This window comes from Physeter macrocephalus, chromosome 6 (genome assembly GCF_002837175.3).
Source record: "Physeter macrocephalus isolate SW-GA chromosome 6, ASM283717v5, whole genome shotgun sequence".
In the NCBI taxonomy this organism is placed as follows: Eukaryota; Metazoa; Chordata; class Mammalia; order Artiodactyla; family Physeteridae; genus Physeter; species Physeter macrocephalus.
The window spans coordinates 19,444,812-19,458,325 of record NC_041219.1 but is presented as its reverse complement, the minus strand read 5'-3'; the positions used below and the strand labels follow the sequence as shown (position 1 = coordinate 19,458,325).

General features: G+C 34.8%; 1 protein-coding gene across 3 annotated transcripts in view; it reads left to right on the top strand.

Moving 5' to 3' along the window:
• Positions 1–9,601, top strand: part of SLC6A15 (solute carrier family 6 member 15) — a 28,906-nt gene extending 19,305 nt beyond the window's left edge. Inside the window, exons 9-11 of one of the 3 annotated variants that reach the window (XM_007122119.4) lie at positions 2,501–2,660; positions 6,987–7,149; positions 8,252–9,601. In XM_007122119.4, the coding sequence (XP_007122181.1) occupies positions 2,501–2,660; positions 6,987–7,149; positions 8,252–8,623 (695 nt within the window). In that variant the 3' untranslated portion in view covers positions 8,624–9,601. Of the gene's footprint in view, positions 1–2,500; positions 2,661–6,986; positions 7,150–8,251 lie in introns of those variants that run through there. The other 2 variants (XM_007122121.4, XM_007122122.4) reach the window with 2 other exon arrangements.
• Positions 9,602–13,514: the final 3,913 nt, after the last annotated feature.

Sequence of the window (13,514 nt, the reverse complement as noted above, 5' to 3'; positions counted from 1 at the left end):
GGGAGGCCCGGCATACCACAAAAAAAAAAAAAAAAAAAAAAAAGAGCAATTGTAGCCTGATAGAAGTTAATATATCTAGGTAGAAAAGACAATAACACAATTTATCAATATTGATGGTTGTTAAAAGTCCAATCTACAAGTAGTTATTAAAGTACTGGTTGTGTGTTGCATCGTCCTCGCATTTGAGGGGTATCAAGGATATAAGAGAAATTACAACAGAGATACAGAGATATAGGAGAGCCTCTCCTCTAAAAAGAATAGGACTGATAATTAAAATCAAGGGGGGTAGATAAGACTTGTACCATGTAATATACTGATAGCATGATAGGGACTTTACCTGTTCTACGAATTAAGACGCAGCAGAGGTCATCTAAATATATGAGGGAACTGTCAGTGAAAGGCATGGAAATTGAATTCGAAAGGGGAGGGGTCTTCTCAGGGGTCAGAGGATAGTGTTCATAAACATAGCCAAGTAGAGACAAAGGAAGCAGCGAGGAAGCCAGCCAGAACACAGTGCAGCAACAGTGTTGGTAAGTGATGCAATAATTAATTGGAAAAAATATATAGATGATCTTAAATGCTGGGCAGTGGTACACAAGCTCCCCAAGGCTCTGTTTTTAGCTCTGAAAGATTTAGTAATAATTTATGTGTAAATAACTCTCAAATACATATATATCTTTATCACTCACCGTTCTGCTAAGTGTGTGTGTGTAAAACAATTTCAGCCGTTTGTGAGATATTTACATCGAAATATCTTTAAGTCAGCTGAACATAAATGAGAAATGTCTCTATCTTTTCCTGAAAGGCAGTCTCTACTTCTGCAGTTTCTATTTATTTTAAGGCTATCAATACCCTGCCTGACATGCAGACTAAATAACAGTCATCTTTGCTGCTTTCCTCGTCTTTGCCCCATATCCCAACCCTCCTGTGGTAAGAGGGTTTGCAAAATTAAGGGGAAAACAACAGTGTAGAGGGAGAAACAAACATGTGAGTATTTGGTAACTCCCACTGGAAGACCTTTAGGTCAGAGTAAAGAGGAATATACTCTCTACCCCTGTTACCTGTATTCTGGGATCATACTTCTACTTTGAGTCATGTTATATATACTTAGATGAAATGTTCCCCCATCACCTTTGTCAGATGTTTTCATCTCCTCTGATAGGACAGTAGGACTTAGATAAGTGACTTACTCATTATCTGCTCCTCTCACATCGTCAGCAAAACTCTCAGTGTCTTTACCACCTGGAATACACTTTCTTCCTATCTACCTTATACTATAATGTAATTAGGAGAGAGTGAGAGTGACACAGGCTGTGGTTCAAATCCAAGCTCTGCTACTTGGATCCTGAGACTTTGAGTACAATTTGCTGTGACAAGCGTTCAAATATTTCAATATGCGTTAGACTCCAAGTGAATGCTACTTTTCCTTTTCTACATGATATGTTTATATATAATATTCACTTATGTACGATGTAACTCATACCACTAGCATAGCGCTTACGAGATGGAGGAAATGGCTTGATTTAACCCATACTTATTGAGATTTTTAGGGAACCCCCATCAGATGGAAACCCCGGGATGTCTTTTCTCCCCTTCTGAACTACCCTTACCTGCTCCACTTTTTTCACTTTTACTCACCTCTGCTAAAAACTGTTTGAGAAAGAGAACACAGTCATCTTTTATTTTTGAGGGCTTCTCTACCAATGTGCAAGAGAGAATAAGGAGTCTAACAAAAATATGGGAATATTATATGGATTCCAGAATTTTAAGTTTCTATATTAAGGGTAGCTGGTTAGAAGTTTCTGCATCTTTCTTCAGTTCTGCTGCAGAAACTCCTTTTAGATGGTTCTTCTTAGTTACCTGGAGAATCAGGTTGCCCAGCCCTGTCATAGCTGTATTCCTAACTAATCTGTTTGGGCAATATCAGGACAGAGATATGGATTGCTGCTAAGGCAAGGCCTCATCAGATTTTCTTCAGTTATGCTTTAACAATAACCATATTTCAATCAGCTAGAAAAATACATGTTATCATAGTCTTATTATAAGCTACATTAATCTCATTATTAATTTCAAAATTCAGTATTGCTTCCAAAACTATAAAACATTCTTAAAAGTAGAAATGACCCACGAACATTTGCTGCCTGGAAAGGTCACTTTGCTATTAATTATGAGAAGAAGGGTATGGAGATTTATACTTTTAATATATCCTCAGTTTTGCCTCATTTGTTATTTGTGTTTAGTAAACACGTTTCCACAGACTCGAGGAGATGAGTTGAGTTACTGTCTTACAATGAATTCATATTAAATCTGGGGCTAAATCCAGGTAACTAATTCCCAATATGTTATATTCCATGGTATCAGGAAAGGTATCCTATTTGTATCATTGACAACGTATAAAAGTGGAAACAAAATTATTGTTTGCCTATAATAACTTATAATGAAGTTTAAAAGACTTGACTCTGAGTAGGGCTTAATTTTGTTTTTTATTCCTTTTGTCCAGTTATCTGTTGTCTTCTGGCATTTTGTATTGGCCTGATGTTTGTGCAGCGCTCTGGAAATTACTTTGTTACAATGTTTGATGATTATTCTGCTACCCTGCCTCTGCTAATTGTAGTCATTTTGGAGAATATTGCTGTTTCCTTTGTTTATGGCATAGATAAGTAAGTATATTCTCTCTTATGCATTCATTTTTCATCTCTATTTTGGAAAGACCAATTGTTAATATATATCTCATTTAGAAGCGGAGGGAAGTGACTAGAGGGAAAAATTCCTTGCCACAAAAATCAAATCTTTTGCAGGCTCCTCTTCATTCAATAATTTTAATGAAGAATATCCCCTTATTAGGTGATTAGATAGAATGGTGTAGATGGTAATGTAGTTTAGGGTTTTGGAGCTTTAATTTAATTCTGGCTATCAGATAGGAACTTCCAAGGTTTAGAGCATATTGGCTAAGTTCCAAGAACCTTGTTAAGTTGTTTTGAGCTATTGTTACAGATAAGAAAATGCAGGCTTAGTGAGACACCAAGTGACTTGCTCATCACACACCTGAACAGAGGCGGACCTGGGATTCATAGCCATTTTTGCTTAACTCTAAAGACTATACTTCTGATTACATTGCTAACCTGTTTTACAAGAGGAATTTTATTTTGTTATGCTATAAAATGCCTTATTTTATCATGTTACACAACGTTTTATGTAGCAGGCCAATTTTGGGAAGTGGTATATATATACGACGCTCCAAGATATATATGGCATTTGCTATACATAAACTTCATATTTATGTGGAGTCATGACTTGAATTCATGAGATGCTTAAACCTCTGAATTATATACCTGCTCGGTTTGAAAAGTATATATACTTGGCATGAAATGAAGCATTAGAGTAGTCTCAGAATAAAAAAAGTTTCTGGAGGCCTTGTCCAATATTTTTTAAAGTTGTTGTCTTTAGTTCACATATATGGATTAACTAAAGGTAATAAGACCATCAAGCTTATTAGAGGTCTCTGTGAAGTAGGAATAAGCTCATTGAGGACCAGAGTCCTCTTAAACAACATAAAGAACCTTATTGGTATTGAGTGAGCTTTGCGACAGAGCTTAAAGAATGTTTTTATTACTGGCAAAAGCTCCAGGCAAGGAAAGATAGGGGAACTTACATTTAATGATCATGTACTATATAGCAATAGTAGTAATAGCTGTATGACATGCATTTAATGTTAGTCATTATAACAATCTGTGGTAACTAATATTACCCATATCCTAGATGGAAAATTGGCCCTACTTGTACAGGAGGACACAGTATGTTAGTTGCAGAGCCAGGACTTTAATTTCAAAATCAGATATTTCTACACTCTACCAAGCTACCCCCAACTCCTAACCTGCACTGTGTTGGAATTTGACATTGTTATTGGACTGATCTATGGATCAATAAGATCATAATTTAGATTTCCATTTAGACAGTTCATCATTTACAATAGGCATAGAAGTAAATATTTCTTTTTAGTAGTTCCTAAATAATAATCATTATAACAACAGGAAGAATAATACTAATAATAATACTTGCATCTATAAATTTCTGCTGTATGTGAGGTAGTGTGCTCTGCATATGTTGTCTACGAGTCTAACAATAACCATCCAAGATAGGTATTATCTTTTTTGAAAATGCCAAAAATTAAGCTCAGAAGGACTAAGATATACATTAAAAGATGATGGAGCTATGATTTGCAACCGGGTCTTTTGGTTTCTAAAGCTCATATCTTGTCCTACAAGCAGAATTACAATTTTCCTGTCTAAAATGCTCTCATTTATTTACTTTCCCCTCCTTTAAATGTCGTAGCAACCTTATATTCTTCCTGTTCACCTTCAACAGTGTCATGAGCTCAGCTCTTCTCTGTCTTCTGCCACATTTACCTACATTTCCAGACACAGAGTTGAGAGAAAGAAGGCTTTCGAAACCTAAACTTTTGAGACAGTAAATTCAAATGCAGAAAAAGAAATATTGGAGCATAGCAAGTTAGGGATTAGGAAGAAATATGAATGAGAGGAAATGAGAAGGAGGATCCTGTAAAGCTGAAAGTGATGGCTGCGTAGATTGTATTTTCCTGAGTCTCCTTTTAAAAATGAAAGGAAAACGAATGACTAGAAAGCAGAACTAAATACCCATAAACACGGGCAAGAAGATATTCCTGTGAACCCTCAAATATGAAAGGTTGGGGCAAACCACTGGCAGCCACAGGACCTGTGTGATATCACTTCCATGTGGGAGATGGTAGAGGATATGCAGCTGGCTTCTGACAGCTTTCCAGTCACCCCCAGGTCCTCCCTGCGATGTGTGGCAGGCTGATCGGAAGACAATGAGCTAAACTGGGAGAAATTTTATAGGATCTTTGCCCACATTTTGCGGAGTGCAGAGGGACCAAAATACAATAAGATCATCAGTGCTGGATCAATCTGGTCTCTAAAGACTCTTGAAATGAATAACCCAAAGTTCTCTTCCAAGATAAAGCCCTTCACTGAAGAAAAAGTGGTGGTAGCAAAACCTGAGTTGAGTAGGAGAGAGGTAGTAGGGACCATGGAAAAGAAAGTCCAGGCCAGTATGAGGAGGAGAGCTGAGGTAAACAGAACTGAGAAATTCTGAGGCCATCTTTTTTGATTACTTTGCAAAAATAGAGAGGAAAGACCCATCCCTCCCTCCTAAAACACACAGGAAAATTCATTTCACTTAACTGTGGCCAAATCTTAAGAAAAGTTTCTTTTTTTAAAAAAAAAAAGAGGAAAGGAGCAGAGTAAAATCTCTGCAGACAACAAAAGCACACATGCAAAATAGATGGAAAACTAAAAATACTTCAAAATGAGTTGAAATAAGTGTTTAAAAATGATAGAAGCCACAAAAGAAGAGCAGAAATCAGTTATTTTAAAATTGAGAATTATAATAATTAGAGAAAAGGAAGATTTGAAAACAGAGGTAATAGAACTCAGGAAATAATTGTAAATAAAAGAAAAACACTTAAGAAATGAAGATCAAATTAAAAAGAAAACAAAAATGATAAGCACAGTGCCTAATTTCAGAAGAATTAGAAGCTAGAAAGGAGAGATGCTTTTGAAAATCAAGGAGAAATAACAAAGGAATTAAAAGAAATAAATAAACACAGTAGTTAAGCAAAGATGATTCAGCATATGTACAATGAAGACCTCTAAAAACAGTAGCCAGAACAAATGTTAAAAACTATAATTGAAGAAACTTGCCTGAAATAAATAATTTGAATGTTGAAAGGTCAAACAATGTACTTGGAGAAATAGACATAAAGGCTAACACGAGGACATAGCCTACGATGTTAGTACAAGACAAAGAAAAAGGGCATCCAGGCAAAAATGATACAAAACAAAACAAAGCAAAGAAGATTATTTATGAGAAAAATCTAATAGTCAACAAAATTTTTGTAACAATATTACGTAGTTAGACATATGTATGATTCTCAAGGAAAAAAACGTAAGCCACAGATTTTAAATTCAGCTGAACTGACATTCAGGTATAGTGACCACAGACAAACAATTAGAAACATGCAAGAAATTAGGAAATATAGTTACTACGATCTCTTTTTGAAGAATCTATGAGAGAACTAGGTTTAGACAACCAAGAAGTCTGCAGAAACATTAATACAAGGGCTGGTGGGTGGGCAGTAAATATTTATCTCGAGATAAACATTAAGGAATGTAGACTAGTATGTAATGGCTACATGCTCCTGACAGTGTTAACATCATACAATTAAAAAGGGTGAATTTTACTTCAGGTAAAAAGTACCTCAATAACCTGACTCTTAGAAAAAAACCATGTAAGTCTAATCATTACTAGGTCTAAGTGTTAATTCATGGGAAATAGGAGGATCAAATGCTCTTGTGAAGCAAAACTGCAGGAATGCAATCAGCCAAATACAGACTGTGGGACAGAGTGACCAGCTGATTCAACAAAAAATCGGAGGAAACGATGAAGAGATGTATGAGGAACTTAAAGATGAAAAATGGTCTGAGAAACACATACATCAACTGCAATGTATGGACCTTCTTTCAGTTGAAAAAAACAGACTACAAAAAGAAATGAGAGGTCAGATAATATAAACACCAACTGGATTGGATGATATTACATATGGCTAATTAAAAAAAAAGAAACAAGGAAATTTTAATGTATTGCAAATATTGTGTTCATAGAGTGGAAATCATCAGTTGGAGGAGACTTTCCAGTAATTGACTTAGGGGGACTTTCTCCAAATGAAAATTACAATAAACTGGTTCCATTTTACTTTATAAATGTTCTTAATTTATAAGTCATCTTCCAATATGACTTTTAGACTCAGTGTAAAATATCATAGGGTATCATGGTTAACTCCCTTCAAACCATTGATATAATGCATATTTTAAAGGACATTTAATTTACCATATTTTAATATAGCTATATTAACTCGAGGAATAATTAAATTCCTTCGTTCTATTTAGGTTTATGGAAGACCTAAAGGATATGCTGGGCTTTGCTCCCAACAGATATTACTACTATATGTGGAAATATATTTCTCCTCTAATGCTATTATCACTGCTAATTGCTAGCATTGTGAATATGGGATTAAGTCCTCCTGGCTATAATGCATGGATTGAAGATAAGGTAAAATGCAAAATAAGGAAGGTAGATAAAAATATACATAAAATGTCATTTTAGAGGTTTTTGTTTTTTGCTTTTTTCACAGCATAGTTTGCTGTTAAATGAATGGTGTTGCTTTTATGCGAGGATCTTGAGATTTTTATGCTTTTTTGGCCCCAAATATGTATGATTTTTTATATGTTGTGGACTTTTTTAGTACATGAGAAGTACTGACTTGGTCCTCATTAAAGTAATTTTATTCATGTCACCTTAGATGAACCAATTGGGCCTTTGACTTTAGAAAACATATTGATCAAACCACCAGAAATATTTTTTCCTGTATAAATTTACAAACTTATATCTGAGATACTCTAACAATGAAACTATGCATTAGCCATGTATACATAATTTAAGTAAATACTGAAGTAAAGTTTTGCTATAACTGTTTTATATTAGCCATGACTATTTCAATTTCTGTTCTCATGTTGCTTTGGCTACATAGTAATGCAATCTTAAAGTACATATTAGCAGTTAGAAAATAAGAATGCTTATTTTTCAGATACCTCTGACCTTTAGTCTATGGTCAGTAATTCTATATAATAACAACTAAATTCAAGACTATTCTAAACAAATAAGTCTTTTATCCCTTACCAAAACCCTTGGGGCCAGATGTAGTTCAAAATTTAATTTCAGATTTTAGAAAGATAATGTGGCACATGTAACAGGTAACTACTGCTTAGTAACATATGACCCCCAAACTTAATGACTGAAAGCAATGATGATTTATTATTTCTTAGGGTTCTGTGGATGAGCTGGATGATTCTTCTTTGGGTCTTATGTGAGCTAACTCATACAGTTGGAGACCTGGGCTCTATGTGAGCTTTCATTCTCGGTTTCTTCCAGGCATTATGGACTCAGGGTAGCATTCTAAGACACAAAGGCAGAAATAGCAAGGCCTTTAAGGCTTTGCCCTGGAAGTTGCTTACTGTCACTTCCACAGCAATTCATTAGTCAAAATCATAAGACTAGCCCAGATTCTTTTCTTATAAACCTGAGACAAATATATATTTTTTTCATGTCCCTGCAGAGAAAGAGATTATTAATAATTATTTTCTGGCTTTAACAGGCATCAGAGGAATTTCTGAGCTACCCAACGTGGGGAATGGTTGTCTGTATCTCTCTGATGGTCCTGGCAATACTGCCCGTCCCAATTGTCTTCATCATTCGTCGCTGCAACCTTATAGACGATAGTTCTGGTAATTTAGCATCTGTGACCTATAAGAGAGGAAGGGTTCTGAAGGAGCCTATGAACTTAGAGGGAGATGATGCAAGCCTCATTCATGGAAAGATATCAAGCGAGATGTCCTCTCCAAATTTTGGTAAAAATATTTATCGAAAACAGAGTGGATCACCAACTCTGGATACTGCTCCCAATGGACGATATGGAATAGGGTACTTGATGGCAGATATGCCAGATATGCCAGAATCTGACTTGTAGCTGGGGGGCAAAAATCAGTGGGATTTTATTTGGTTCATTTTTATCAATGAACATTGGCTCTACTAAGAGAAGCGTTAGACTTCGCTTATCAGAGGGTGATCTCAGGTGCTCCATGGCTGTGATCTTTAATCCTAGCAGTGTATGTAAATTCAACATGAGCATTCTTTTGGATTCTCTGGTTTACATTTGCACAGAAAGAGCCACAGACAAAGTGTACAATAACTGAGGTCCACGTTGGTCAGAATTTTCAAAAATACCTTTGGTGTTTTTTTCAAGGATTCCTATCTCTAAAAACCACAGGTGTTACCTCAGTTTCTAATAATTTCTGGATGTCATGGTATGGGCAACTAAAAAATGGTATACTTCAAAATTTATAAGTTTGCCTTCAGGGTAACCCCCAGGGTTACCATGACCAGTTCTATAAGTTGGTGCCGCTCAGCACACTTCCATGAATATATTGTGTAGATAGGCTGTACTTATTTTGGTAGCATTGATACCTTCTTAGGCAATTAGTTGAAGAAAACTGCAAAATATTTTCTTATGTAATAGCTGTATAGAGCAATAGTATCAAAGAATAAGAAGGCACTAATGCTGGGATGAAAGGTGAGGTTCTGAGGTGACTGGAGATCCTGTGTATGATGGCTGTATATTGTGTGTAAAATATATGTGTGAAAATGATCTAAGAATGAGTCACTCAGCACTCTCGAGAATTATGCAGATTCCGCATTTTTTTATGCGCGTGCCTAAAACCCTACTTGATATTTATTGCGGTTTCAAGATTACTCATAGTATATTTGTAAAATATACTTGCAATGTACATAGATGTATATTAGTACTCTAAGTACTGATTTGAAAACTTGAAGCAAGATGGCATTTTATTTCATATCTTTCTGTTTTGCTTCTGTTTTCTGCAAACATAAATCCTTTTTTAAGTGATTGTTAAAATTGTATGGCATTACATTTTAAGCTACAAATAAACAAAGTTAAAAAATGATGTTTGTTTTTCTCATTGACTTTTCTTGTGCCACCTGACCTAGATTATCTTGCACTTCTGTCAGCACTTAGGCATTTCATAATAATTAATCGTCACATTCCAAGAGGGATTAATAAACTGATTAATAGAGTTACCACAACTTTAGAGACAAAGGAAGAAGATAGTATTATGGTTAAATGGTGTTCTAATGTAGTCCCAGAATTATTGGAAAAATACTTATCGTCTCCCAGGAAACCATGTGTACATATGACTGCTTGCTGGGTCAGTACTGTCTCTGAAGTGTAAAAAATTATGATGATTTCTATGAAACTGTTCTGTATGTGACGCTGGTTGAAGCAGAACTCCACTGAGTGCCATCTAGTTATAAAGCTTTTATTTAACTGTCCTACCACTATATCGGTCACATTTTAAAAATAATGGTGGATAAAGCAGCAAAATAGGAGAGGTAGTATACACTCTGTATCCATTGATTTTTTTTTTGGCCAAATATTCTTCATCTGTTATGGACATTTAAACAGACTGCATCACAGCATTTAAAATATAATTCCATTGGTGACTAAAACTTTCAGGCTTTTTTTTTTTTGCATCTATACTAATATTATATTTTGTACTACTTTAAAGTTTAAGAATATTTTATAGATAGGCAATATATGCACATTATACAAACTCAAAAATTATCCCAATTCAGTGTAAATCAACTTTTCCTTTCAAAATTTCTCCTAGCCACCCATTTCCCATCCTCGAAGGCAACCACAATTACCAGTTTATGTGTCTTTATAGAGATGTTCCATGTATACACATTATATAATGACAGCATTCGGTATTCTCTCCTCAATCTTACTTATTTCGATAAATAATTGATTTTGGACTGTGTTTCACATGAAGGCACATAAATCTGCCTCTTTATTCCAGAAGTTGAGGTAATATAAATTTTGTTTATTTTCGCATTGAAGCAGTATTTTCTTCCATAAGCTACTCAATGTTAGAAAGTTTGTAGCAAATACTTACTTACTTTACCTGCCAGCTTTTAGCTTAACATGATAATACATTGCCAAATAGCACCATCCCTCTACACTCCCTCTCTTGCCATGAGGGCTGTTAATTTACAGTCTGGATACCTGCCTTGCACTAGGGAATAGGTCTTCTCCCTTCCATTCACAGAGTAATACGAAGAATACAGGAATTGTCTGAGATGGAAGAGAATCTAAACAGCTTCTAATGCGCCCATGTAGCAGATGAGGAAACTAAGGCCACAGAAGTGAAAGGGAATGAACAGTCTTTCCTTTCTGCTTTTTTCAGTCAGTTCTTCAGCTGTTCATTCATTTATTCACCCATTCTTTCAGCATCTATTCACCAAGAATCTGCCTTATTCTTAGCACTTATCCCAGACATCACTGTAATTAAGGCGTAAACTATTCATCTTTTCCCAACTTTCTCACATTTGTCTGGGAGTGCCCTTACCTGCTTTTTCCCAGGCAGTGTAGTATTTAATCAATAAACAGTAGTATGAAGTATCTTTCTCTATACTCCAAAATTTGAGGCTATTTGCTTTTGTATTACTTTCCAGTATTTCTGTAAACTCTGGCCTAAACTTGCACCTAGATGTAACATAGCCAAAGACTGTCTACCTTCAAGTGGAAAGCAGTCTGGGGAGTGGGACAGGAGGGCTAGTAAAGTGTTCAGAGTGGAATAAAAGGAAGAGGGAGAAAATGTACTCACTTTTAGGTGTTAGAGTCATAATGAGGAAGTCTAATATCTTGGTGAAACGACGTCTTAGGGTACATTTTATGAAAGTATGTTTTCATTTCCATATGTTTGTGTTTATGTGCATTATTTTAGGAAGAAGTTATTTTTATCATTGGCTCTTCAAATGGGTATGTGATTCCAGAATGTTTAAAATCAAGACATAGTGCTTCTTAACAATAATTATGAATTTGAGTCACCTGTGACCTTATTTCTAACTTAATGAATCTGAATCCTTTTAGGATTGGAAGCAGGACATGAGTATTTCTTTTAAAACTTACTCTAATGTGCATTCTTGGTTAGGAACCATGAGTATGAAGAAGATCAAGAGGAAATCAAGTAAAATATGAATTCTAATTGTCTTTAATCAAACAGAATAAAAACTAAAGTTCAGTATCTGTGATATCTAGGAAGGAAAATAATTTGGGTAGATAGAATTTGGAATTCATAATTTTTAAAAAATTCCTTAAAAAGTAAAATATCTTTATCCCTTTGACATTTTTTCTGGTCACTGTGTTTTCTGAACACTTCCAAAAGAGATACATACCTATGTCGACTGAATATGAATAAATCAATATCAATTATAGCCATTACATAGATTTTTCCATAAATTTTAGTTGTAGGTTTTTTGAGACAAAAAGTTTTGACAAAAAGGGAAAAAACTCTAGGTAAATATTGGAACTATTAAAATTGACATTTCCTCTAAGCTATCCATTACTGAGTATAGAATATTTTTACCTTCATAACTTAGGACTGATGTAAAATGTTTCATATGTTATTTTGCCTCAGATGACTGACTGTAAAATGGCTGATCTTCTAGTTGTCCTAATATAATTCTCGTCTAAAACATTGCCTTAAGAATGTCTATCATGTGGTGTTAAAAAGAGAAAAGGAACTGGGACAGTATCTTTTCCTAAATCCAAAGCCCTTTGGATTCTACTATTACTTTAAAACATCACAGTCATTCCCAGCACCACCATCAACACACACACACACACACACACACACACACACATCCCACCACCACCACCACCACCACCACAACAACAACAACAACAAAGACAAAAACACTTGATCTATATGAATAGCAAAAGAAACATGCCCTGTGGTACCTATGCAATACTATATTTGGTGCCATGTAAATAAAAGAAACCATGCCTTGTAGATTAATGATGATATCTCATCTGCTATTCCTTTTCTATTTATTAACTTTTCAGGGGATAGTCAACTGCATAAAGATAAAGGTTCTTTAGAAGAGATTGATATTTACATTTCTGAGAATGTAATTTGCTCAGGAAAAAGCCATTAAAAGAGTTGCAACAATATGTCATTTCACTGTTCTTTAAAGGAATGCTTATAAAAAACAAACAAAGCAGAACACTATACAGCACTGTACTCCAATCTGAAAAGATTGAATAAACCTTGACATTTTCAAGCATGGTGGCAATGTGGCATTCATTTGATCTGGTCATCACTGGCATTTACCCACATTATTGATGAGGTCAGCAGAATTCAAAGATGCAGATGCCTGGCTTATATTCATTCCCCCAGAATACTCTCTGTCTCTTTTGTCAGGAATATGCCTGTTTTCCCCTTCATTTTAAAGCTTTGCTTGAATCTGAGTAAATATTAAAAGGACCAATAGGGGATCATTTGATATCAGTTATATCAATATCTGGTAGGATTGAACAAACAAGATATTTTCTCTGAGCAAGAGGAGATCTGGATGGCTCAATCTCTCTGCTAAACAAATCAATTAGAAGTTTATTCACTTTATACTTTTTTTTTTTATTTTTGTAAAATCATTATTCTCTTAAATCCAATACATTCACAGAGTGTTAACACTTTAAACGTTTATCATTTCCACCAGCTGCAGCATTATTTAAGTAAATCAAAATAAGCACTTTTATCATAGATGTAGTCAGTGATTATAAATACTTTTTTTTTTTTTAAAGGACCTAAACATCCCCCAAATTTCAGCACAGGTAGTTTTATTGTATGTTTCATTTTCACTATATACTTTCTTTTTTCTTTTTTTTTTAATTTTAGAATTTTATTTAATTTATTTTTTATATTGCAGGTCCTTATTAGTCACCAATTTTATACACATCAGTGTATACATGTCAATCCCAATCTCCCAAATCATCACAACCC